Here is a 26037-nt window from a genome sequence, read left to right on the forward strand (position 1 = left end):
TTCTAAATCGTAGCAGCAATTTTTTTCTTACAATCACCGCTTTAAGAAGGTCCTGGGAGAGATTACATTGTGCCCATCGCGCCTTTGTAGAATTAAAAAAATATATTAATGATAAAATAAATGCATTGTGTGTTGACAGTATTGCATTTTGGTACATAAACAAATATTTGTAATGTATGCGGGTTCAAGAAATGTTTTTTTAATTATCACGTGAAACGTGTTTATTTATTTGGGGAAAAAACATTTTTAACCAATTTACAACACAAACAGGCAATATTTAGGCCACCTATTTAAAACTTTAGGGTTTGCTTGATTTATGATTCTGCGGAGTGGTTTCTCGAGACATTCAGGGAAATCTATGGAGCCCGCCTTTTCGGGCGGTCAAGGTAAATGTATATGCCATGCCTTTGTAAACCCCGTGTTTTTCTTTCTTGCTTCTGTCATGAGATAAATAAGCACATTTAAGTTGCTGTTTGGTGAAGAGTTTTATGAGAAATATGTATAGATCAGCTTGAAGATTTCTTTAGAAATTTAGCCTGTATAACCGCTTTGTAGATATATGGAGCGTCGAGATCAAAATATCGCTCTAGCTACTTTTTCCGAGTGGGTGCGCACCATTTATGTCTTCTCAGCAGGGCTTATAAAAGACAATAATCATCTGGTTTACTGAGGGTGGCTGGTCTGTGTTACCCTAAGTGGAAAAAAGTCTTACTTTCGAATAGAGACACTTAAAATCTGTACCGAATCCAATAATATCCGATCTTATATTTCATTACACTGTACCAAAGAAACAGGAGCACCCGCCCCTCATTTCTAGGCCAGCTCGTGCGCTTTAACTATGGAAAAGAAACAGACCCCTATTAGAGGTCACGTGACAAGAAAAACCTAAACAAACGCGCGGAAGTTGGTTCAAAAAATTTACAAAATTATTCTTGAAGTGTTTGTAATGTCAGACGTGGAATTGTGCAGAGAAGAAGCAGAGAGAAACCAGTAGGCACGTCAACATTTTCAGCGTCGTTTATTGGTGAGAAAATAGAAGGATGAGGTAAAAGGAAAAGGTCGTGATTATTGTTCATTTTGGTTTTGTTGCAGTGTGCAGCATTGGGGGGATTTTCTCTCAACGTCACGCGGAACAAAACCCACCGAGTGAACAACAACGTGGCTGTCCAACACTGTCAACAAACAGTAACTGATCCACACACCAACATCAGTTACAGCTGTTCAGTTCAAATCTGGAAACATCTGATGGGCTCGTGTTTTTGTTTTATTACAGATGATGGGAAAACATTGGGAACAGTGGAAGGAGCGCCTGGAGGAGGCTGAAGATGAGAATTATCAACCCCTAACTGAGAAGGCTCAGATCAACTACCGGTGAAGTTCTTTTGTTTCTTAAATGAAAAATAATGATTTAAAAAATGTTTTGGGTGTAAAAGTATTTTCTCTTTGCAGGATTTCTCTGCTGAGGAGCTTTTTTCACATCTGGAGAAAGAAACTTGCTGAACAGAGACATATGCAGGTATTTCTAGACGTTTACCTGCCAGATACTAATATCACATATGTCCGGTTTTATCACCATAAAATTACTGAAGTAATACGATAAGTCACTAGAACTAGACATAATTTCACTTAGAGATGCTTAATTTTATGGAGACAGTTAAAATAATGTCAATGAAATAACTTTTTATATAAAGCCTCACATGTTTTGTCACCAAAACAAATTTAACCTGTAAAACTAGCAGTTTTTATGTTAGTCTATTTTGTGGTTCATGAGATATTTGTGTTAATGCTAAGTGAAAACGTGATGACTCACTAAAATAAAAACTATCACAATGTAGGGGTAAATTAAAATATGCATGTGCATATTTTTGTTTCTTGACAGAGAATGGAGAGTCGTGCAGACGTGTGGTTTTCTGAGCGCATTTTATCTGAATATTTCAAGTCATGGGTGGAGCTGACTCATCAAGAACAGAGAAGACATGTAGCTGAGGCTTTTGACCGGTGAGGTGGTTCATGAACTCCAAAACAACAGTAAACCGTGATTATTTTTTTTCCAACTTGACTAGATTTTGTGTCCTCAGCCAGCGTGTGACCATCTGGGTGATGGACACCTGGTGGAGACAGTTAGAGACACACAAAGAGGAGATGCTCTCAGAGCGGATGGTACGCCACGAGCAGATAAAAGCTACATCTGATTCAGCAGCAAGCTGCTGATCAGGCTCGTCGCATTGTGTTTCCAGACAGTTCTCCACGCCGAGCAGCATCACCTGCAGAGCGCCTGGGCTCGATGGAGACGGCTCACGAGGCAGCACATGGAAGAGGCAGAGAAGGAGGAGGCTGGGCGTCACCTGGACGTTCACAGACTCCTCAGTGACGGGGTGGCGCAGTGGAAGAGTAACAGCTGTAAGATACGAGACAGGTGAGGCCAAATGAGCGTCGTCGAGCCTTTTGATCCATCTGAGACTATTTGTTAGGGTGGTTTCATTTCATTTATTCAGCCCCTTCCATGACTGAGGCGGACACCCAAGGTGCTGAACACATCAATACAACATAATATAAAAACCATCAGATAAAATGTGACATAATCACAAAAACTATCAAAGAAACATTAAAAAGAAAAAATAATAAAATGCAGCTAAAGGAATAAGAAGCCAGGCAACAATACTGAAGAGTTTGCTATTGCTGGAATGCCTTGTGTAAAAGTGGATCTGAAGGTGACTGACCGACCACCAAAGGCAACTGGTTTCAAAGTGTAGGAGCTAGCACCGAACAATCATGGTCCCTCCGTGACCTGCACTTGGAAAGAGGAACCACAGAACAGCTCTCTGTCAGCCAATCGAAGGGCCCACGATAGGGCATGTCCACGCAGGATCCTGGAGCCAATCCTTGTAGGGCCTTGTATGTCAGTAATAAGACTTTAAATGTGGCCTTGTATTTCACCGGAAGCCACTGAAGGGATGCCAACACAGGAGTGATATGCTCCCTACACCTAGTGCCCATCACAAACCTAGCGGACCAACTGCAAGCGAGCAACTGCGCTCTGTCTCAGGCCGTAAATGATCTGTATTTGTATATCGCCTTCTTAGGGTTCTACAAACTCTCAAGGTGCTTCACAACACAGTCAGTCATTCACCCAGTCACACACTGGTGGGGATGAGCTACGAGGTAGCCACAGCTGCCCTGGGGTGCACAGACAGAGGCGAGGCTGCCGAACGCTGGCACCACTAGCAGGCAAGGCGGGTTAAGTTTCTTGCCCAAAGACACAACAGCAGCAATCTCTGGTGGGAGTTGGGGTCGAACCCGCAACCTTCCAATTACTGGACAACCTGCTCTACTTCCTGAGCTACTGCTATTCCAATGCGTTGCAGTAGTCAAGCCTAAACAGAATAAAAGCATGGGCGATAGACTCTAGATTAACTCTGGACAACGGGCTTGATTCTGGCCAGTCGACGCAAATAAAAAACACACTATCGCACAACTTGGTTGATTTGTGCATCGAACTTAAGGGATGAATCTGTTTGTACTCCTAAACTTGTTGGTTTGTTTTATTTCAGGAGAGACCGAGAGCAGCAGGCCTGTCGTCATGGTGACTTGTGCTGCGTGAGATGGGCTGTAGAGAAATGGAAAAAGGTGCTGTTTAAAATTTGAATTAAGAAAAAAAAACTTAATGTTTGAAAGTGCGTGTTTGTGTGTGTGTGTGTGTGATCAGTTTGTACAAATCCAGAGAAAGAAGAGATGCAAGATGAAAGAAATCCAAAGTTACCATGAAGTCAGACTCCTCAAACGCTTCTTTGAGGCCTGGAAGGTGAATCAGGTTTCATTTAACCACAAGATTTAAAACAAAAGGCAAATTTAAAATCGTTCATCTGGATTATTTTATTCCCAGAAACATCACATCCTGGTGACTCAGGTGGACGAACAAGCGGACGAAGTTTACAGTCTGAAAACTCGCCGTTTTCTCAGGTAATAAACACAAATTATTTTATCCTTTAACCTTTAATATCTGATACTTTTCTAAGAAAACACATGTTTGCATCAGCATCATCAGTTTCACTCATGTGTCTCCAGGAAGGTTTTAAACACATGGAGAGAAAAAGCGGCGCTGCTGGGTGAGGCTCAGGTGGCCGAGCGCCGAGCCCAGAACCACCTTCAGAGATCTCTTCAGCTGAAGGTTTTGAAGGATCTTCATTCCCAGAAGTATCGTGGTCATTTTTTCTTTGCTGACAGCTTTTCTTTGTGCTAAACATGTGAAGGTCTTCCTCACTTGGAGAGAAGCAACAGCTGGTGCAGTGTTGAAGCAGCGCCAGCAGAGGGCAGCAGTCAGTCAGACTCAACAGGTCATAAATCAAGGTCTCCATTTTTATATCTTTTCTGTTATTAAAATCGAAGCACAACACACAACTTTGTTTTAAAAAATGAAACAGGAGGTTAAACTTTCTGGGTTGTTTCTTCTGGGACGTTTCCTGCGTGTAGCGCTCCTGCTGCACTCTTTCAGACACTGGAGGAAACGAACCAGAGAGGCCCGGAGGCAGAGGAGGAACATGGAGAGAGCCGCACAGCATCACAACTCCAAACTGGTCTGTAAAACTCTTACAGCCTGGAACAAGTTTCACCAACAGCAGCGGAGAAAAAAGGTTCCTCTCTTTATCTGTTTAACTGTTGGGCCGCAGCAGGAGAACTCATAAGTGTTTACGCCCCTCAGGTGATGAAACGGCAAGGTCTTCTGCTGCTGAGGCTAAAGATGTACCAGAAGTTCTTTGAGCTGTGGAAAATAAAGGTTAGGTGATGGGTTTTTTGTTACATTTTGAACTCTGTGGTTAAAATAAACAGAAATTTTGTAAAAGGTTAAAAAATAAAATTAGAACGGGCAGATTTTGAGGTGAGACCCTGAAAGTTTAAGTTTGGGAAGCTTAAAGCTTAGTTTTGTTCCATCTTCTTTTTTCTAATCTCTCTATTTAGTCTAAGATCAAGACTTGTGATTGTATGGTCTTTTTGTTTCTCGTCTCGTCTCTCGTCTTCCTCCGCTTATCCGGGTCCGGGTCGCGGGGGCAGCATCCCAACTAGGGAGCTCCAGGCCGTCCTCTCCCCGGCCTTGTCCACCAGCTCCTCCGGCAGGACCCCAAGGCGTTCCCGGACCAGATTGGAGATGTAACTTCTCCAACGTGTCCTGGGTCGACCCGGGGGCCTTCTGCCGGCAGGACATGCCCGAAACACCTCCCCAGGGAGGCGTCCAGGAGGCATCCTGACCAGATGCCCAAACCACCTCAACTGGCTCCTTTCGATCCGGAGGAGCAGCGGTTCTACTCCGAGTCCCTCCCGAATGTCCGAGCTCCTCACCCTATCTCTAAGGCTGAGCCCGGCCACCCTACGGAGGAAACTCATTTCGGCCGCTTGTATCCGCGATCTCGTTCTTTCGGTCATTACCCAAAGCTCATGACCATAGGTGAGGATTGGGACGTAGATCGACCGGTAAATCGAGAGCCTGGCTTTCTGGCTCAGCTCCCTCTTCCCCACGACAGATCGGCTCAGCGTCCGCATCACTGCAGACGCCGAACCAATCCGCCTGTCGATCTCCCGATCCCTCCTACCCTCACTCGTGAACAAGACCCCGAGATACTTAAACTCCTCCACTTGAGGTAGGACCTCTCCCCCGACCCGGAGGTGGCAAGCCACCCTTTTCCGGTCGAGAACCATGGTCTCAGATTTGGAGGTGCTGATCCTCATCCCAGCCGCTTCACATTCGGCCGCGAACCTACCCAGCAAGAGCTGAAGGTCAGAGCTGGATGAAGCTAGGAGGACCACATCATCCGCAAAAAGCAGAGACGAGATTCTCCTGCCACCAAACTCGACACACTCAACACCACGGCTGCGTCTAGAAATTCTGTCCATAAATGTGATGAACAGAACCGGTGACAAAGGGCAGCCCTGGCGGAGTCCAACCCTCACTGGGAACAGGTCCGACTTACTACCGGCTATGCGGACCAAATTCACGTTCCTCTGGTACAGGGACTGAATGGCCCTTAACAGAAAGCCACCCACCCCATACTCCTGGAGCGTCCCCCACAGGGTGCCCCTGGGGACACGGTCATAAGCCTTCTCCAAATCCACAAAGCACGTGGATTGGTTGGGCAAACTCCCATGCCCCCTCCATCACCCTTGCAAGGGTATAGAGCTGGTCCACAGTTCCACGGCCAGGACGAAAACCACATTGCTCCTCCTCTATCTGAGATTCAACTATCGATCGGACCCTCCTCTCCAGTACCTTGGAGTAGACCTTTCCAGGGAGGCTGAGGAGTGTGATCCCCCTATAGTTGGAACACACCCTCAGGTCACCCTTCTTAAAGATGGGGACCACCACCCCGGTCTGCCACTCCCTAGGAACTGCCCCCGATGACCACGCAATGTTGTAGAGACGTGTCAACCATGACAGCCCTACAACATCCATAGCCTTGAGATACCCAGGACGAACCTCATCCGCCCCCGGGGCTCCGCCGCTGTGTAGTTGTTTGACTACCTCAGCAACTTCTGCCCCCGAGATCGGACAGTCCATCCCCAGGCCTCCCAGCTCTGGTTCCTCCTCGGAATGCGCATTGGTGGGATTGAGGAGCTCCTCAAAGTATTCCTTCCACCGTCCGACTATAGCCTCAGTTGACGTCAGCAGCTCCCCATCCCCACTGTAAACAGTGTGAGCGAGTTGCTGCCTTCCTCTCCTGAGGCGCCGGACAGTTTGCCAGAACCTCTTTGGAGCCGATCGATAGTCTTTCTCCATGGCCTCACCAAACTCCTCCCACGCCCGAGATTTTGCCTCGGCAACTGCCACTGCTGCACCCCGCTTGGCTATCCGGTACCTGTCTGCTGCCTCCGGAGACCCACAGACCAGCCACGCCCTGTAGGCCTCCTTCTTCAGCCTGACGGCTCCCCGAACCTCTGGTGTCCACCAGCGGGTACGGGGGTTGCCACCACGACTGGCACCGGCCACCTTACGACCACAGCTAGCAACAGCCGCCTCGACAATCGCAGAGTGGAACAAGGCCCACTCGGACTCAATGTCCCCCACTGCTCTCGGGACGTGGTCAAAGCTCTGCCGGAGGTGGGAGTTGAAGACCGTCTTGACAGGTTCTTCTGCCAGGCGTTCCCAGCAGACCCTCACTATGCGTTTGGGTCTGCCAGGTCTACGCGGCATGTTCCCTTGCCATCTGATCCAACTCACCACCAGGTGGTGATCAGTTGACAGCTCCGCCCCTCTCTTCACTCGGGTGTCCAAAACATACGGTCGCAGGTCAGATGATACGACTACAAAATCTATCATCGACCTGTGACCTAGGCTGCCCTGGTACCAAGTGTACCGGTGGGCATCCTTATGTTCGAACATGGTGTTCGTTATGGCCAAACTGCGGCTTGCACAGAAGTCCAATAACAAAACACCGCTCGAGTTCTGATCAGGTGGGCCGTTCCTCCCAATCACACCCCTCCAGGTCAAGCTGTCATTGCCCACGTGAGCATTGAAGTCCCCCAGCAGGACAATGGAGTCCCCTGATGGAGCACTATCTAGCACTCGTCCCAGGGACTCCAAAAAGGGTGGGTACTCTGAACTGATATTTGGCCCATACGCACAAACAACAGTCAGGACCCGTTCCCCGACCCGAAGGCGCAAGGAAGCTACCCTCTTGTCCCCCGGGGTAAACCCCAACACACAGGCAGAGAGTCTCGGGGCTAACAAAAAGCCAACCCCAGCCCTCCGCCTCTCACCCGGAGCAACTCCAGCAAAGTAGAGTGTCCAACCCCTCTCCAGGTCTCGGGTTCCAGAGCCAATGCAATGTGTCGAGGTGAGTCCGACTATATCTAGCCGGTACCGCTCAACCTCTGCCACAAGCTCCGGCTCCTTCCCCGCCAGCGAGGTGACGTTCCATGTCCCAAAAACTAGTTTCCTTGTCCGGGGATTGGACCGCCAAGGCTCCCGCCTTGGTCTGCCACCCGATTCACATTGCACCGGACCCTTCATGTTCCTCCTGCGGGTGGTGGGTCCACAGTTGGACGAGCCCATGTATCCGGTTCGGGCTGGGCCCGGCCGGGCCCCATGGGCGAAAGCCCGGCCACCAGGCGCTCGCTCACGGGCCCCAACCCCAGGCCTGGCTCCAGGGTGGGACCCCGGTAACCCTCCGGGCCGGGTACTCCGACTCTTCGTTTTCACCGCCATGAAAGATCCTTCGAACCGTTCTTTGTCTCACCCTTCACCTAAGACCAATTTGTCATGGGAGACCCTACCAGGGGCACTAAGTGCCCCAGGCAACATAGCTCCTAGGATCATTAGGGCACTCAAACTCCTCCACCACGATAAGGTGACAGTTCAAGGAGGAGTCTTTTTGTTTCTCATATAAATAAACAAACAAACATATTTCCCAATCCCTCTAACTGTAAATGTGGAGCTGCTTTACACATGATCTCAGGAGGATGCAGAAGAATCTGAAATTTCCCGAGCTTCCCCACAGCACCACATGTGATATGATTTAGTGCACTCCCAACTAGCCACGACTCTTTGTGCCGCTAACAGCTGCAGCACAGGCGGCGAGAAGCTAACCAGATGGAACAAGCTCTCTGGCACTGGTCCCTCACCCTTCAGGCCAAGGTAGCACCTGCCTCCACGTGAATGCCCTGCCGAAACCTGCCTCCCAGCACCCACTGTGTCCTGATGTTCGTGAACTTGCTGCAGGTGCTGTGTGTGTGGAGGCTGTGGGTCTCAGAGCAGCGCAGCAATCGAGAGCAGGCAGCCAGAGCTGCTCAGGTGTACAGAGCCCAGCTGCTGCGGGAGGGTGTGTCGTGTAACCTCACATACGCAGCGCACATGAACGATCTCACAACGAGCCTAACGCAGTTCAGCCAAGAACAAGTAGGTGATGTGTGTGTGTGTGTTTGATGAGACCAGAACTGAGTGTTGTTTCATGCAGCCTGCCTGCGTCCTGCAGAGATCACAGCATCTGCAGAGTGTCGTTAAACGTTGTGCCATGAGGTGGAAGCAACAGGCTCTGTGCAAACCGCCAAAAGAGCAACAGGCCCAACCTCCGAAAAAGAGTGTGACCTTCTGTCTGACCGAGCCTGCATTTGGCCGCGTTCTTACATCTGACTCAGAGGAGCAGGAAGATGGAGCTCTCAGGCGGTGAGTGCAGTTCTCACATTTTCTTTCTGTGAAATTCCTGCTAGGCTCATTTCTGCAGGTTTTATTTGATTTTACGTGCATGATATTATACACCCCTGGGTTAAACATTCATTTTTTATCTTTTTGTCTGATTCAGCTGTGACACCCTTTAAAGTTTATTTCTCCTTCACACAGAGACTCGCATCAGAGTCCACTTGTATCTACTGAAACATATGCAGCCGACTCAACCTTGGAAAACCAAAACCGAGACATTCTTCTGCCTCCTTCTGCCTTCATGACCTCAGGGACTCAAAATAAAGTAACTGGTATATCTAATTTTAAAGGTGTGGAACACTCTTTTAATCAATACATTTGCATTGGTCTCTAGTAGGAATGAATGCCTTGTAAGTCCTGCTCAGCGGCATAAACAACAGTGCACCATTTCCAGGAACTAGAAGTGACCCACTCACAGCTGAGCTTCAGATGGCAGGTTTTAGAATCTTATTTCCTGATATTTGAACTCCTCGCCTCAGATTGGCTAACAGCAACGATACCACTGACTTGCAACGGTGATGTTCTACCTCCACAAATAACACAAGCCTGAAGGAGCTTCTGCCATGTGGCGAAGTTGCTAATGCTAACGATTAGCTTGTGCTAGTCGGGATGTTCTCTGCTGTTCCTTGGACGCTAAACGACAACAGCCTTCCCCGTCGTGAGTCAAGATGGGTGAGTCCGTGAAAGTGTGACATAGATCTGTCAGGCTTTTCACCATCTGTTTTCTATTAGAAGCTGATGCAGGAGATGGGTGTTTCATGTTCAACCTGCATGAAAAACTCAGTGACCAATCATAATCAGAAATACGATTTTTAATATGGTTTCTCAGTGTTCCACACCTTTAACCTCTAGCACATATCATCATATTTGCACAAGTTTCTCACTTATTTAAATTCTTTCTAAGTTGGACCAGTCCAGCTCCTCTAGTCCTGAAGAGACTCTACTCATGCGTTTTTATCATCCAACCCCTCCTGTCAATTTCCGCCCATCAGCTTGTCCAGGTACGTTTTTTCTTTCTCAATGCCTTTCTAGCTTGGAGTAGTTTTAAAAAGCCTCAAATGACAAACTGTTTATTTAATTATGCCTCTGTTTTGCCAAGACTCAAATATGAGAACCGTCAGAAGAGCATGTGAGAATCCTTGTGTGGATGATGAATCGGCTCTGACACGAGAGCTTCTCAGCATTCAGCAGGACATGAGGAGCTTCCAGCAGAGCAGGAAGCAGCTTCGGTAAAAATCACCTCGTCATCATCGCTGGCTGTCTGTGTAGAGACCGATGTTTGACTCTGTGTGTTTTTTTCTAGAGCATGGCGAAAGCTGAAAAACGTGTTAAAGAGCTGGCTGCAGACAAGCGCAGAGGAAGAACAACCGGAAACGAATGCAGTTGGTGAAGAGTTGAATGAGGTAAAACAAAAAAACTTCTTCCAAATACATACAAAAGTGATGCATTTGAGTCCTAAACGCATCCTTGTTGCAACTTTAAAAATAAGCTGCTGCAAAAATAAAAAGTATTTTGCTTGACTGATGACCTTTAGCAGACCTAAAAGCTGATGACACAGATAATGTTTGTGATCCGACAGCTGGAGGAGCGCATCAAAATCCTCTCCACTGAGCTGGACCGAAGGAAACCAACGATGCTTCTTCATGCAGAGAAAATACAACATCTACAGTCGCTTCTCCATGCTTCAGGAGTTCACTCTGTCTGCTGGGAATGAAAAAGGAAACAAGAAATGTTCATTTAACTCACTTTGGACCGTTCGTCCACTTCTCTAAAGACAAGCTAAAGCACAACCAAACAACATATTTAGCTAAAATGTTGTGGTTTTTGTTTTTTTGCAGACCCTTTAATTCTTGCAGTTTTCATCCTTATTAGCTATTTTAGGTAAATCAACCCAATATTCTAGTTAAATAAAACTAAAAAAGTCCTGAAATTCTTCATCATATATGAAAAACACATTAAAGTACTTCAAAGTGTAATTTGTAAAATATTGGATGTGGGTCCTCCTTGTGGCAGATGGTGTTAAATATTTTCCATATGTGTGCAAAAAGTGACTTTTCAGAGGAGTTGCCGTTACACAATAAGCCTTCTTCTCCGTACGAACCAGAGCTTCAGATATTCTGGAGAAGCCGCGTGAGAAAATCAGGTGCTTCAGACTTTAAGAAGAGAACTTCTATCTGCTGCTGTTTTATCTGAATCATTGGATCCACAGAAGCCTAAAATGAGAGGATTATGTAAGATTTTACTGTTTATCAGTGTCTGCTGCATCAGGGGTGAGTGTCGCTGCATCGTTTTTTTTTTGTTTGTTTGTTAAGCCCATCGACATTAATATATACATTAAGGTTAAGCCTCATTGTGACATCATTGTTCAGAGTGATATTTGTATTGCAGATTTTGTGGTCTCTTTTTTTCACCAGAACTTTATTAAAACATTACAGTTTTTCTAAAAACAGCATTCTCCTTTTGCACAAAGCTGCTTAAAAGTGACCATTTACTCTTTTTTTTTAAAAAAAATGCTCGTCACATGCCTTGTGTGGACTAGTAAACACTTCCCTCGCCTGACAGCCAAGAAGACGCGGTGGTGCACCGTTTCAGATGCTGAACAGAGGAAGTGTGCAGAGCTGGCCAAATCTCTGGTTGCTGTGCTGCCGCCAGCTGCTGTTGCTGCTTTTGCCAGACTCTCGTGTGTACGAGCGTCCAGCACGACCGACTGCATCAACAAAATCAAAGTGAGCAAATGTTGAATGAGAGTTTCAAGACTCCAAGTGGGGAAAATATGAAATATAACAAAAGATAGACTTGTGAAATCTATTTTATACATAAGAAAGGAAATCAGTGATGAAAGTGACACCAGATTTCTAAGAAGCAATTAATATGGGAGAATCTATTGCTGATTAAACACAAATTACCTCTTTATTGCTTGAACCCCAGCAGTGACCTCTACCTCTTCATCTCGGATCCTTTATTTCTGCCCTTTGCTGGAGGATCTTGGTCATTTAAACGTTTATTTTTTGCATCCTCCAGTTAACATCTAAGCACAACATTCTGTTAAGAAAAATGGATTACTGAAAGGGTGTTACTGGAAAACAAAATCTGCTTTTTGAACGTTTTTCTTAATCAGATTTTAGGTCTTTGGTAAAACAAGATGTTCACTCTCAGAGTGATGTCACAAATGATAAATTAGCATAGAGCCGCCTATAACTTGCAAGAGAGCTGCTGCTGGAGGAGCAGCTGCTTTTCTCTGAGCCCCTCTCAGATATCTGAGCTTCTCGGCTTATAGCAGCGTGAGTGAGGAGATGGGTGGGTGTGGCCAGCTCCAGCTTGTTTTCTTAAAGTGACAGAGCCCTGAAACGGCACACTCTGGAAGGTACTGACATTTTAAAGAATAAAACTGGTTCATTTGCGCAAAGAACTTCGTGGACATGTTTAGGATGGACCATAGAACTATTATAACTTAAGAAAAAAGTATTATTTCTCCTTTAAAGGAACATAACCGAGTTTATACTCAATAGATACATCTGGTGTTTCTCTCCTGTGATCGTTTCAGGCGAATCGTGCTGACATCGTGACACTGGATGCAGGAGAAGTTTATTCTGCGGTGAAGCAGTTTGATCTGGTTGCCGTCGCTAAGGAAATGTACAGTGAAGGTGGGTTTGATTCCTGAAATGTCATGATGCCTCCTCCTCTTCCTTCCTGAGATCTGAGAAAGGTCGTTGTGTTTTTTTACACCCAGGAGGGTGCGTTCTGTCTGTAGCTGTGGTGACAGACAGCAGTATGGACATTCGCTCCCTGCAGGGACACAGGAGCTGTCACAGTGGGCTTCGGTGGACAGCTGGATGGAGCCTCCCACTTGGCTTTCTGCTATCCAGAAACTACCTGAGTTGGTCCAAAGAGCGTCCTCTCAGCCAGGGTAATGACACGCCTCTCACCAAACAGCAGGGATTTGTTCTCATTTTTGTGATCTGATCTTTCTTAGTGTTCATTCTTCTCGCTCAGACATCAGTGCCTTTTTTAATGCGAGCTGTGTTCCTGGAGCTGCTGCCGTGGCACCTGATCTGTGTGCTCTGTGTCGAGGGCATAAATCTTTCATTCGTAAGAAGAATTACTTCTGTGAGACATCACACAGCGAGCCTTTCTACAACAACCAGGGTGCCCTGAGGTCAGCACCAGCAGAGTATCAGAACCTTTCCTTGATTTGAGTTTAACCATTCTCTGGTCCATCACAGGTGCCTCCGAAGCGGGGCTGGGGATGTTGCATTTGTGGACCATTTAGCTCTCGAAAGTGTTGAGGGTAAAGTAAATCGTGCTACTTGTGTTCTGTTTATTCTGCTGCAGGAGTTGCTTGGATAACTCCTAATCAGAAAAAGTTCAAAAGGGGTAAAAGTATTTATTCTTGCAAGCAATTAATAGCCAGGATACATCTTATTTAGTATTGGTAACTTTTTTTTTAGCTTGTATACCTTTTTAAAAATAAATTAAAGTAACTTAGGGCCATAAATGAGGATTAAATGTTAGAGTAAAATGTTATTTCAAACCATATAGAATGGAAATCCATATTAGGCTTGTGTTGGGGACTGAAAACAGATGCAGGACATCTAGATTGTCTACAAATATGTGCACATTTGTTTTCTAATCAACCTTACTTAAATAAAAAGCTGGATAAATTTGGAATCTTGCTTTTAATGTCCAGTCAGAAGTTAAACCAACATGTGCTGCATCTCACACAGGCTGTCTGTTTTTTCCAGCTAGTGAGCAAGACCAGCTCAGGTTACTTTGTCCGGATGGGACCAATGCTCCTCTGAGTCACTACAGAAGCTGTAACCTGGGTTGTGGTCCCGGAGGGGGGGTGATCACCAGATACAATTTCCGTAAAGTTGTCCGTAAGTTCATAACCACCATCCAGGTGAGTGCGCAGTTATTTCTTTCTTCTAATTTTGCTTGCAAAGAGGGCCGGCCCAAGCATTTCTGGGGCCCTAAACAGGATTTCCTTTGCCCCCCCCCCCCCCCAAACCAACAGGTCAACACCAGATGATTCATCCTTCCTCGACTACTCTATGTAACATACCCACTATCATTAGCTTCATTTGTAAGCAGCTTACATCATACCAGTGTTATGATGGCTATTCATTTTACAGGAGTAGCGAACCAACAAAAATGCTCAAATTAATTTTGTTTGTTTGTTTGTTTATTAAGATCCCCATTAGCTGCTGACAAACAGCCGCTATTCTTCCTGGGGTCTCATCTCATACAGTTATTACATTTTATATATGTACACATATTGTGCACATCATTCATACATGACACCCCCCCCCCCCCCCCCACACACACACACACAAACTAATTTCAACATAATATTGCAGTGTAGAAAAATCTCAATTCAATTCTCAAAAGCCCAAACATAACAAAATACATTCTTAAAATTTGAAATACAGCTCACTTCAGAAGAAGTTTAGCTTGACATTATGTTTGAGAAAATAAAAATATTTGGAGTTTTTTCTGAAAACATTTTTTTAAATCAATTTCCCTCAACAGAAATCCTGGTAGTGCATTTCCACATGCAGTTGTAATGATAATAGAGGGTAAATTGGATTAAATCAATTGCTTTAAGCTATTTATTTATTATTAACACTACTTGGGACCAATAGCTGTGGCAATCTATATAAATATAGATTATCCCCTGCTTGGTCTTAAGATGATTAGGCAGAAGATTCTAGGATTCTTTGTTTATTCAGGGACTTCGGTTTGATTCAAGAAACAGGCAGGTTTATAAGCAAAATAAGAATTTATTTTACAAACAATTAAGCTTGTTTAAACTATTATTTACTGTGAGTGGATGCAAACTAAGAGATGGGTGTCTGGAACCTATGTATGAATATAGGGTATTCAGAGTCAGAATCACGAGAAAGCTGAGTTCTGGATATAAAGGAATTTGGTTTGTAAATAAGCTAAAGTTATTATTATCAAAACTGCATACAGACGCTATCTCACTGTGTTCCACGTACCCAAGTGGCGACACCCTTCGGATCTGAGATGTCAGGAGGGGGGTCGGAGGCCCCTGTACCGGAGTCCATAGACCAACTCCTAGTATGACCAGGTCAGTCCAGGATCATGCTCCAGGTAACAACAGTTGGATAAAACCGAGCATCTTGGAACTCTTAAGGAGTTTAAACATATCAGCTTTTCTGCAGGAAAACTATCTTGTTCAGCTTCGCAGGTGCGAAAAAAAAAAAGGTTTAAGGTTTTGACGACGTGTCAAAATCCTTCTGGTTAAAGAGGCTAAAGATGGCCGGTCTGAAGTTCTCTAGAACTCTCGAAATGTTGCCTGTTCGAACTGCTGGAAAACCAGAGTGATCCGGTTTTTAGGAATTGATGTTATGTTGGTTAGCCAACCCAGAGTTGACTAGTCTGAGGATATTATGATTGACTAGCCAACCACAGGTTGGCACATTTGAGGGTATTACCAAGGATCAGAAACACACACTCTGTGATGGAGACTCTAAATGTAGGCAAAGGGTTACCTTATGAGTCATGCATTAACTTAACCTTACTCTGAGTGCAAATGTTATGATCTTGTCAAGTAAACATACTAAAACAATCATTGAGCACAGATTAATGAACATTTCATTATTTATAATTACTATCAATAGCAATAACAAAAGTTCACTCAATGATTCTTTTTAAATTATAAAAATTTTCTTTTCTTCTTCCATCTGGAATTAAGGAGTTTATTTGAGAGAGTTTCTGTGATGGACCTTGGAGGAAAAAAATGTTATTGTTTATTTCTTTATTATCTCTGCACGCCAGCTGGTGTGAGGAAGTAGGCTCTGATTAAAGGGTCTACCAAGCCCCCACAACGAGGGTGAAAAATTGAGGCCAACGCGGAAGTGACAATAATTGCAGTTCCACCCTCATCCGCTGGGGGCTGGTGTCAGAAGCGAGCAAATCCTCATTGACTCCCATGTTAAAAATACCAATTTCACAGCAGAAATAAACATGTTAACAGCCTGGTACCAAAACATGTTTTTGGTTTAAATGATCTAGTTTACACTCATGACAACTCTGAGGGGGGAGAATTTTTTTCTCACTCTTCTGTTTAAGTGTATTAAAAGCCTAAAATTCTGTATAATTAATGAGCATCAGACCCATGTGACCACAGAGCTATCTCCGTGGAAAGGCCTCAGTAGAGCCTTGGTCTGGCCTGGAAACTGTTCCGGGATTTTGAGTCTGTGTTTGTGTATTATTTTTTGGATTTTATTTGTGCAATTGTTGGACAAAATGACTTGCTGTGGCATTAATTGCACTAATAGAGCGACCAAGGAGTCTCCACTTCATTTTTTTTGTTAAGTAAAATTATATTTATGTATTTTAGGTCACTGCCGAGCTGAGCTTAGATGTTAACATGTACCGTTTAACCATTAAATTTAAATGTAATAGGGTAAAACCCAGTGCATTTAACATAACGCTGCACTTTAGAAAATGGGTTGAAATATAACATGTTGGTGGAGCTGGGTTCCGACTATCAGCTTGTGGAGCTCTCGGGAGACCGATGTTTTACACCCATTTCTCCCCTCCCCGTAGCTCGGCGCATCTCTGTCTGATCGCGGCTTCTGTCTGCTGCGCGGGCTGACGGCTTGTGGAACTCTGGGATGGAAACCTTTCCACCCGGTTCTCCCCAGTGGCAGCTCTGCGCATCTCAGATCGCAGTGGCGCTTGTCTGCTGTGCAGCTGCCGGCTTGTGGAGCTCTCGGGAGACCTCTGTGTTCCACCCGGTTTTACCCAGTGGTCAGCCCGGCGTATCTCTGACTCAGAAGCTCTGGTGTTGTGCACAGTTAACTCCGGTTGTAGCTAGGTTGCTACCTCTGTTAGCTTAGCTCCCACCTCCGCGTTAGCTTTGGGTTAGCATCAGGTTAGCTTGTAGCTAGTTCGACCGGGTGTCATCAGTTGATCCCAGCCTTACAGCCCCACCCTCAGCTCTACCTCTCTTCCCTTTTGTGGAATTGTCTGGGCTTGACGGAACCTGTGACACGGTCAAAATGGCGGTGATGGCCACCTCCCATTTATCTTCAAAAATGTTTTATTGGAGCCTATGGAAACCCATTTTCCAATATTTATATGTCGATGGGGTCTACGTATAGACTCCCAGACTCCTGTCAGGGGAAAATATACATAGGATGTTTGATAGCCAGGGTAAATTGACGTGGCTTTGCATATTGTTAGGTAATTTTATCAATCCAGGATTACCTTAAGGAAAGTTTAATGCACAGGGGGTTAAAGTAATCAATCAATCAACACCGATACCAATGATAAACAATCAATTTAGACTTTGCGAAGTGGAGAGAAAAATCAGTACACACCAAGACTGAAACCAGTTCGTTCTCTCAACGGACTTCCGTCCTCTGACAGCATTTATTGAAAACACAAGCACACACACACACAATTCACATTCCTTAAGCTATTACGTAGACTTTCAGGCGGGAAGCGGCTAGTGAAGGGACTCTCAGCCCAGGTGCACACTCTAAATCAACAAAGCAGTTTCTACACTTTCTCATGAGAGTGTTACTGATAAAGGTCTGTTCTGAGGCAGGGTCAATCCTCCTTGTGGAGACTGGTGGTGACTGTCAACAGGATGAAGCTGTGTTTAAACATTGTCAATAAGGCACCAGATGTTATAGCAGTCAAGACATTAATATCAATTCAATAATAATATCAGTTTTTACTTAACACATATGACCTGTGGGATCTCAAAATCAGGCCATGTCGTTACATTACACAGTGCTATTTAAATGTGGTATATTAATTCAACTATTTGAAAGTGACATCAGCAGACAAATGCTGAACAACCTAAACAAGTTAGGTTTACTGTCTTGCTTTTAAAATTTGGACTAAATGTGTAAAATGTGCAATCACTACACCATAAAACCAAATGACAAAAATGAAAATAATATTTTAACATGTTTTCTTTGTGTAATTTAATTTAGTTTGTATTTTTCTCAAGTCATCTTTGTGCTGTTTGGAGACCCCAAGCAGTTCCTTAATTTGTGTATGCCTTGGGCCAGCTCTGCTTGCAAATGTGAATTTCGTTTTACTTTATAATCTTACTGTCCATAGTTGCAAATTTTCTGATTGAGTTGTTTTTTTATTTACTTATTTCAAGTTGCTTTTTGGACGAAATGGAAAACGGAGACAACACTTTCAGCTCTTCAACTCAACCTCTTTTGGAGAAAACGACCTTCTCTTTAGAGACATGACAGACAAACTGGTTGTCCTGCCTGACGACGTGGATGTCAGCCAGGTGTTGGGGCTGGATTATGTTGCTCTTCTTAAAGGCCTTGGCCATGAAGGTGCTTGTGCTCGTTCTTAACTTTTAAAAACAAACAGAATGTGTGACTGTACGTGAATTTGTGCTGCGTTTGAAGGAAGCTCCCTGGAGGACAGTGTTGTGCGATGGTGCTGCATCAGCCATGCTGAGCAGAAGAAGTGTGAGCAATGGGCCCTCAGCATAAAGTCAGACCCTCTGGTGTGTGTCAGGGGTGTGTCGATGCGTGACTGCATTAAGAGAATCAAAGTGAGTCGTCCAGGATTCCAATTTTGAATCATTTCGTGAGACCTCATGCTGTAACTACCATTCTCTTTGCCACAGAAGGACGAGGTGGATGCCGTCTCACTGGACGCAACACACTCATACGTTGCAGGGAAATGTGGTCTCATCCCCGTGGTAACAGAGTATTATGGTATGATCAGAATGGATTTAATTTCATATTATTCTAGGAGTCATGATGAAAGACCAGCTTCTAAAATCACGTGCGGATGAACTCAACAAGAAAAATGTCTGAAGATCAAAGATTTATGGAGACCTTTAAATTGGTTCCCAAAAAATAAATAAAAACAAGTTCATTTTTGAAAATAAGTCCAATATAATCAATCCGATATGTGGAAAATCTCATTCTGTTCAGATTTAATAATTATTATTCTGTCTTTGCTTCTCTGAGGAAGAACCTGTGCTCCAGCGGAAGGATCAGCTCACGTGGAGACAGACGGTGAGGTGAAAACAGTCGGTAAATCGCTGAACTGACTGTTTTTTTGTGCTGCTGATGGGATCGTTGCGTCTGTCTCCTCATCTCTAAACTTCCGTTCATCTTCAAGATCTTGGAAAAGGTTGTGGCTAAACAACTCACAGCTGCTCTTGTTGAACATAACATCTATGATAGCTTCCAGTCAGGTTTTCGTAGAGTTCATTCTACTGAAATAGCTCTTCTTAGGGTCTCTAATGACCTTCTGACTCACAGTGATGCAGGGGACTGTTTTGTTCTGGTCCTGTTGGACCTGACTGCAGCCTTTGACACTGTTGACAATCACCTGCTACTGGAGAGGCTGAGAGACTGGGTAGGCCTATCAGGAACTGCTCTGGAGTGGTTCTCCTCTTATCTTTCTGAGCGCTCCTTTTCTGTGGCCGTCTCCAAGTTTAGGTCCTCCACCACTTCCCTTACCCAGGGTGTCCCACAAGGTTCTGTGCTGGGGCCTCTGCTATTCCTCCTCTATCTGCTTCCTCTTCAGCACATTCTGAGCTCCTTCAAAGGAATCTCCTACCATCTTTATGTAGATGACATCCAACTGTACATCTCCTTTAAGCCCCATGAGATGTCTAAGCTGCAGCTGTTATACACCTGCTTAGACTTTCAAAACCAAGCCCCTACAATGCGGGTGAAAAATTGAGGCCAACGCAGAAGTGACAACAATTGCAGTTCCACCCTCATCCGCTGGGGGCTGGTGTCAGAAGCGAGCAAATCCTCATTGACTCCCATGTTAAAAATACCAATTTCACAGCAGAAATTAACACGTTTACAGCCTGGTTCGAAATGTTTTTTGTTTAAATTATCTAGTTTACACTCATGACAACTCTGAGGGGGGTGAATTATTTTCTCACTCTTCTGTTTAAGTGTATTAAAAGCCTAAAATTCTGTATAATTAATGAGCATCAGACCCACGTGACCACAGAGCTAGCTCCGTGGAAAGGCCTCAGTAGAGCCTCGGTCTGGCTTGGAAACTGTTCCGGGATTTTGAGTCTCTGTGTTTGTGTATTCTTTTTTGGATATTTTTTGTGCAATTGTTGGACAAAATGCATTGCTGTGGCATTAATTGGTCCAAGGAGTCTCCACTTCATTTTTTTCGGTAAGTAAAATTATATTTATGTATTTTAGGTCACTGCCGAGCTGAGCTTAGATTTTAACATGTACTGTTTAACCATGAGATTTAAATGTAATAGGGTAAAACCCAGTGCATTTAACATAATGCTGCACTTTAGAAAATGGGTTGAAATATAACATGTTGGTGGAGCTGGGTTCTGACTATCGGCTTGTGGAGCTCTCGGGAGACCTCTGTTTTCCACCCGGTTCTCCCCTCCCCGCAGCTCTGCGTATCTCTGTCTGATCGCGGCTCCTGATTGCTGCGCGGGCTGCCGGCTTGTGGAGCTCTGGGATGGAAACCTTTCCACCCGGTTCTCCCCAGCGGCAGCTCTGCGCATCTCAGATCGCAGTGGCGCTTGTCTGCTGTGCAGCTGCCGGCTTGTGGAGCTCTCGGGAGACCTCTGTGTTCCACCCGGTTTTACCCAGCGGTCAGCCCGGCATATCTCTGACTCAGAAGCTCTGGTGTTGTGCACAGTTAACTCCGGTTGTAGCTAGGTTGCTACCTCCGTTAGCTTAGCTCCCACCTCCGCGTTAGCTTTGGGTTAGCTTCAGGTTAGCTTGTAGCTAGTTCGACCGGGTGTCATCAGTTGATCCCAGCCTTACAGCCCCACCCTCAGCTCTACCTCTCTTCCCTTTTGTGGAATTGTCTGGGCTTGACGGAACCTGTGACACGGTCAAAATGGCGGTGGTGGCCACCTCCCATTTATCTTCAAAAACTTGTTATTGGAGTCTATGGAAACCCATTGTCCAATATTTATATGTCGATGATCAAAACCTGGATGGCTGGGAGCTTTCTACAGCTTAATGAAGATAAGACTGAGATCCTCATCTGTGCCCCAGACAAGCTGGTTCCCAAAGTCAGAGACTCTCTTGGTCAGCTTGCTTCTCACACCAAACCCTCTGTCCGGAATCTTGGTGTGACCTTTGACCCAGCTCTCACCCTGGATTCTCATGTAATTTCTCTTGTTCACTCTTCCTTCTTCCATCTCAGGAACATTGCTAAGCTGAGTCCCATTCTGTCCTGCTCTGAACTTGAGACAGTTATCCACACCTTCATCTCCTCATGCTTAGACTACTGTAACTCTCTTTTCACGTGTCTGAGCAGAACCTCCCTGAACCATCTACAGGTGGTTCAGAATGCCTGTGCTCGGCTTCTGACCAAGTCCTCCAAACACACCCACATCACCTCGCTTCTCCTCCAGCTTCACTGGCTGCCAGTCAACTCCAGGGTTCATTTCAAGATCCTGGTTCTGGTCTATAGGGCCTTACATGGACAAGCACCATCTTACATTGGTGATCTCCTCAGTCCCTACACCCCCAGCAGGTCCCTGAGGTCCAGTGATGAAAGCCTAGTGGTTGTGCAGCACCAGGCTAAAGACCAAAGGTGACAGATTATTTGCTGCTGTGGCCCCCAGACTCTGGAACTCTCTCCCTCTGAGCCTGAGATCAGTGGACTCAGTGGTCTCCTTTAAAAAGCAGCTGAAGACTCACTTGTTCAAGCTAGCTTTTGTATGACCTTCTTCACCACTCTCCCTTTATTCTGCTCTTCCCACCTATTCCACCTTCCTCAGGATCCACTGATTTCCCTCTTTCCTATTTACGCTCTCTCTTTCTTTACATTTTTTAATCACAATTGCCTATTTTTTGCTCATTTTAAATATATTTTTAAACATTTTCTAAATGCTTTTTTTATATTTTTACATTTTTTGTTTTTGTGAAGCGCCTCGTGATTTTTATCTTGAGAGGTGCTATAGAAATGATATTTTCTTCTTCTTCTTCTCAGTTTTCCCCTCTGTGGCAGGCGTGGCTGTAGCAAAGCACTCCAGCAGGAACATATTTATGGGGAATCTGGGAGGCCGCCGCTCATGTCACAGCCACCTATACAGCCCTGCAGGCTGGCTGCTGCCCTACACACACACACTAAGCTTGGAGCACAACAACAGCGCCTCCTGCGATCCAAACCAAGGTAGATCCAAACGTTCAAGTTTGTCCCCCAAAAAAAATCACAGCTAAAACTTCAGTGTCTCCTCGTTGTTTTGTCTTGGATTTACAGTTTTATCAAACGTGACACGTTTTATTTATGATAGTGTTCGATGAGGTGTTCTGGAAGGGCTGTCTCCCTGGATCTCAGGGGAATCTGTGCAAAGTGTGTATGGGAGGAACAGGGGAGGCTGCCACCAAACGCTGCTCTGACAACCACAATGAGCGTTACTATGGCAACATGGGGGCATTGAGGTAAGGATGTTTCCTTTTCTTTGGTGATTTAAAGCAACACTGAAGAGTAGGGATATGTATTGGTGAAATTATGGCGATACGATACGTATCACGATACAGGGGAAACGATGTGATATATTGCAATATATTTCTGATACATTCAGTCAGACTGAATTTATTATAGGTAAAATTAATACACAGTTATACTTAACTGTTTAACATGAGGTATCTGAACCATAATAGAGGGATATACATTTCAATGGTGGAAACAAAACCTATTGCACACTGCTGCCAACTAGCGTTTGGCGTTTGAATTGCAACTAAAGAAAAGAAAATACACAAATGTTTGCATGTAAATTCTTCGAAATAATAGATACACGGCTTTTGAATATCGATATAATATTGCAGGGGAAAATAGCACAATATATTGCCATATCAATATTTTCTTTCATCCCTACTGAAGAGTCCTTAATGCCTTAAGCTGTTGCTTTCAAAGTGGGTTTCATTGATTCTTAAGGTAGAAACTTCAGATATGGCAGCACTCTACAGCGTTCTCCTGACCAGGAACCGCACTTAACAGTATTTTGGGATGGGTAGGTTCACTGGGTGAAGCTCTTTATCTGCCTAACTGCTGTTAGCTGTTTACTCTGTCACTAGCTAAAATAAAGGCTAGCAGTTAGCTTTTTCAGTTTTCAGATTAGTCTCTTTGGAGGCAAATCAAAGAGCTAAAACCAGAGTGAATATTGGTGCAAACTACACTGAGGGAGTTAAAGGAGGCTATGAAATCACAGACTGATGATGACCTGGCTTTGTTGATACTGGACTTGTAATTAATGATATTTTTGTCCAACAGTGTGGTTTTTATTTTTCAATTTTTGGCTTATTTTAGTACCTGCTGGCTCTAGTTAGTGTTAGCTTGTTGTTAGCATTAGCTGCACCAGGCTGAGGTGTTTACTACTGTTGTAATTCCACCTTCAACCAGTCGGATGGAGAAATGGGAATCTCTTTATGGAGCTAATCGTTAAGTTAGTGAGGACTAATGAGCTGTGTTACTCGTGTCATTGGTATTTAGGTGTCTTGTTGGAGATCCAAGTGGGAAGAGTTACGGAGAAGTGGCGTTCCTGGAGCAGCACAGCCTCCACACTAACATCCTCAGTGAGATATTCACCTATACATCTTATTGTGGGGTTGACTAACAAAAGGAGAGCTGATCATGTGTGTTTGTGTTGGTTTTTCCTTCAGGTTTGAGTTCCAGCGGTTGGGCGGAGGGCTGGACGTCATCTGATTTTGAGCTGCTGTGTGCTGACGGGCGCCGTGCTGCTCTTTCAGAGTGGGAAAGTTGTAACCTGGGAGCCGTCCCTCCAAACACCATCATGACGCGGCCGGTGCTTGCTGCACGAATCTACAACTTCCTGATTAAGTCACAGGTCAGCTGCTCCTTTATGAGCTATAATTAATTCATTAGGTACTACTTACAAACACACCCTAGCATTGTTATCAAGCATTCATCAAATAAAAATGACTCACATATACTTTGCAGCATCTGAGAATCAATGTTTTTTTATGTATATTTGTTCTTGGAACCATTTTTATGCAACAGGAAACACTGGGAGCCAACCCAAACTCTGAGTTCAAGCTGTTTGAATCTCATCAGTACGGAGAAAGTGACCTTCTGTTTAAAGACGCAACAAGGTGCTTTGTTCACACGAGCCACATGGAGTACCGCACCATCCTTGGAGAGGCGTTTTACTCCCATGTGGAAAATGTCTTTAATTGCACACACTCCGGTAGGACCAGTGATAAACACACTTCTGCTGATTTATGCACATCTCAGGTTTCTAATGTAGCCCAATTTTTTTCCCTGTTTTCTGCACCACAGATATTTTGGAGTTTTGTAACAAGGATGTGTGCAGCGCATTCTAATGGAGAAAAAAAACACACATTTTCTCTGAACTTCTCAGTTATTCAACTCTTGTTCCGTGGACTGGAAACCATCACGAATCAAGAACTGAACTGAAAAAGGCCATGCTTCTGTTTTCAGATTAAACCATTGAAATGCCTTCATAAGTAACATGGCATGCGTGAAATTTGGGTCTGTTTAGGAAAAAAAATTGTAGTTTTTAAACAATTAAAATCTGAAACCAAATCTTTACAGCTATTTTATTTGTTTCTGTCTTTTTTAATACTTAAGAGTGTTCAGAGAAAATGCATTAATTTGCTGCAGATCTTTTCAAAGCAATAACTGTAAGCATCAGTAATGTTTGATTCAACAAACATTTGAGTATCCTACTTAAATCATATCTTAGTTTTATTGTTTCCAGTAAGAGAAAAAAGGTTGCAAAGCAAGAAATCTTAAACTTCTACAGATTTTTTAAATTATTAAAAAAACATTTTACTTTATATTTACTCTATTTTTTACACAAAAAATTAGGTTTAATGTATTAGAGACAATTTGGTTTCCAAAGTTAGCAGTTCTCAAGACACCCCTAAAACTATTTTACTAGACTTTTTATAAATCCACGTCTCAATCATATCTATCAGAAAATGATCATTAACATACTTTGTTAGAAATAAAATTAGTTACTCTGGCCAACTTCAAAATACAATAATATAATAATATTTAAGAAACAAATCAATAGGATATACATTTTCTGCACCAACATAAAATTCTAGAATTTAGGGTGTAAACATGTCTCCAACCTCTAATGAATAAAGAGTTTTATTAAGTATTATACAGTTTATTGGCGCTAGAAATGGGAAATGTATAGCGTCGTCGTCGTCTTCCTCCGCTTATCCGGGTCCGGGTCGCGGGGGCAGCATCCCAACTAGGGAGCTCCAGACCGTCCTCTCCCCGGCCTTCTCCACCAGCTCCTCCGGCAGGACCCCAAGGCGTTCCCGGACCAGAATGCAGATGTAACCTCTCCAATGTGTCCTGGGTCGACCCGGGGGCCTCCTGCCGGCAGGACATGCCCGAAACACCTCCACAGGGAGGTGTCCAGGAGGCATCCTGACCAGATGCCCAAACCACCTCAACTGACTCCTTTTGATCCGGAGGAGCAGCGGGTCTACTCCGAGTCCCTCCCGAATGTCCGAGCTCCTCACCCTATCTCTAAGGCTGAGCCCGGCCACCCTATGGAGGAAACTCATTTTGGCCGCTTGTATCCGCAATCTCGTTCTTTCGGTCATTACCCAAAGCTCATGACCATAGGTGAGGATTGGGACGTAGATCGACCGGTAAATCGAGAGCCTGGCTTTCTGGCTCAGCTCCCTCTTCACCATGACAGATCGGCTCAGCGTCCACATCACTGCAGATGCTGAACCAATCCACCTGTCGATCTCCTGATCCCTCCTACCCTCACTCGTGAACAAGACCCCGAGATACTTAAACTCCTCCACTTGAGGTAGGACCTCTCCCCTGACCCGGAGTTGGCAAGCCACCCTTTTCCGGTCGAGAACCAT

At 44.6% G+C, this 26037-nt stretch overlaps 2 protein-coding genes across 5 annotated transcripts; both read left to right on the top strand.

Moving 5' to 3' along the window:
* Positions 1-292: 292 nt before the first annotated feature.
* sfi1 (SFI1 centrin binding protein) lies at positions 293-11045 on the top strand. 3 transcript variants are annotated; one of them, XM_015958841.3, is made up of 22 exons: positions 293-386; positions 1093-1185; positions 1274-1371; positions 1450-1516; positions 1880-1998; positions 2079-2160; positions 2238-2416; positions 3552-3627; positions 3707-3802; positions 3884-3960; positions 4066-4168; positions 4251-4347; positions 4471-4631; positions 4700-4774; positions 8549-8623; positions 8708-8884; positions 8961-9151; positions 9326-9449; positions 10089-10185; positions 10284-10413; positions 10488-10587; positions 10764-11045. In XM_015958841.3, the coding sequence occupies exons 3-22, from the start codon at positions 1274-1276 to the stop codon at positions 10896-10898; spliced, it is 2259 nt and encodes a 752-aa protein (XP_015814327.3). In that variant the 5' UTR covers positions 293-386; positions 1093-1185; the 3' UTR covers positions 10899-11045. The 3 variants fall into 3 exon arrangements, with proteins under 3 accessions (XP_015814327.3, XP_070405500.1, XP_054586722.2); XM_070549399.1 differs by lacking the exon at positions 293-386 and adding an exon at positions 860-994; XM_054730747.2 differs by lacking the exon at positions 293-386 and adding an exon at positions 891-1024.
* A 131-nt stretch (positions 11046-11176) lies between these two features.
* On the top strand, positions 11177-24753 carry sxph (saxiphilin). Of its 2 annotated transcripts, XM_015958840.3 has the most exons (17): positions 11177-11454; positions 11747-11910; positions 12729-12828; positions 12915-13091; positions 13178-13340; positions 13408-13472; positions 13927-14084; positions 18336-18522; positions 18598-18746; positions 18822-18912; positions 19171-19218; positions 22148-22330; positions 22452-22599; positions 23651-23733; positions 23821-24005; positions 24179-24365; positions 24458-24712. In XM_015958840.3, the coding sequence occupies exons 1-17, from the start codon at positions 11403-11405 to the stop codon at positions 24499-24501; spliced, it is 2184 nt and encodes a 727-aa protein (XP_015814326.3). In that variant the 5' UTR covers positions 11177-11402; the 3' UTR covers positions 24502-24712. The 2 variants fall into 2 exon arrangements, with proteins under 2 accessions (XP_015814326.3, XP_070405499.1); XM_070549398.1 differs by lacking the exon at positions 11177-11454 and having other exon boundaries at positions 11586-11910; positions 24179-24753.
* Positions 24754-26037: the final 1284 nt, after the last annotated feature.

The sequence above is a fragment of the Nothobranchius furzeri genome, chromosome 3, assembly GCF_043380555.1.
Source record: "Nothobranchius furzeri strain GRZ-AD chromosome 3, NfurGRZ-RIMD1, whole genome shotgun sequence".
Lineage (NCBI taxonomy): Eukaryota > Metazoa > Chordata > Actinopteri > Cyprinodontiformes > Nothobranchiidae > Nothobranchius > Nothobranchius furzeri.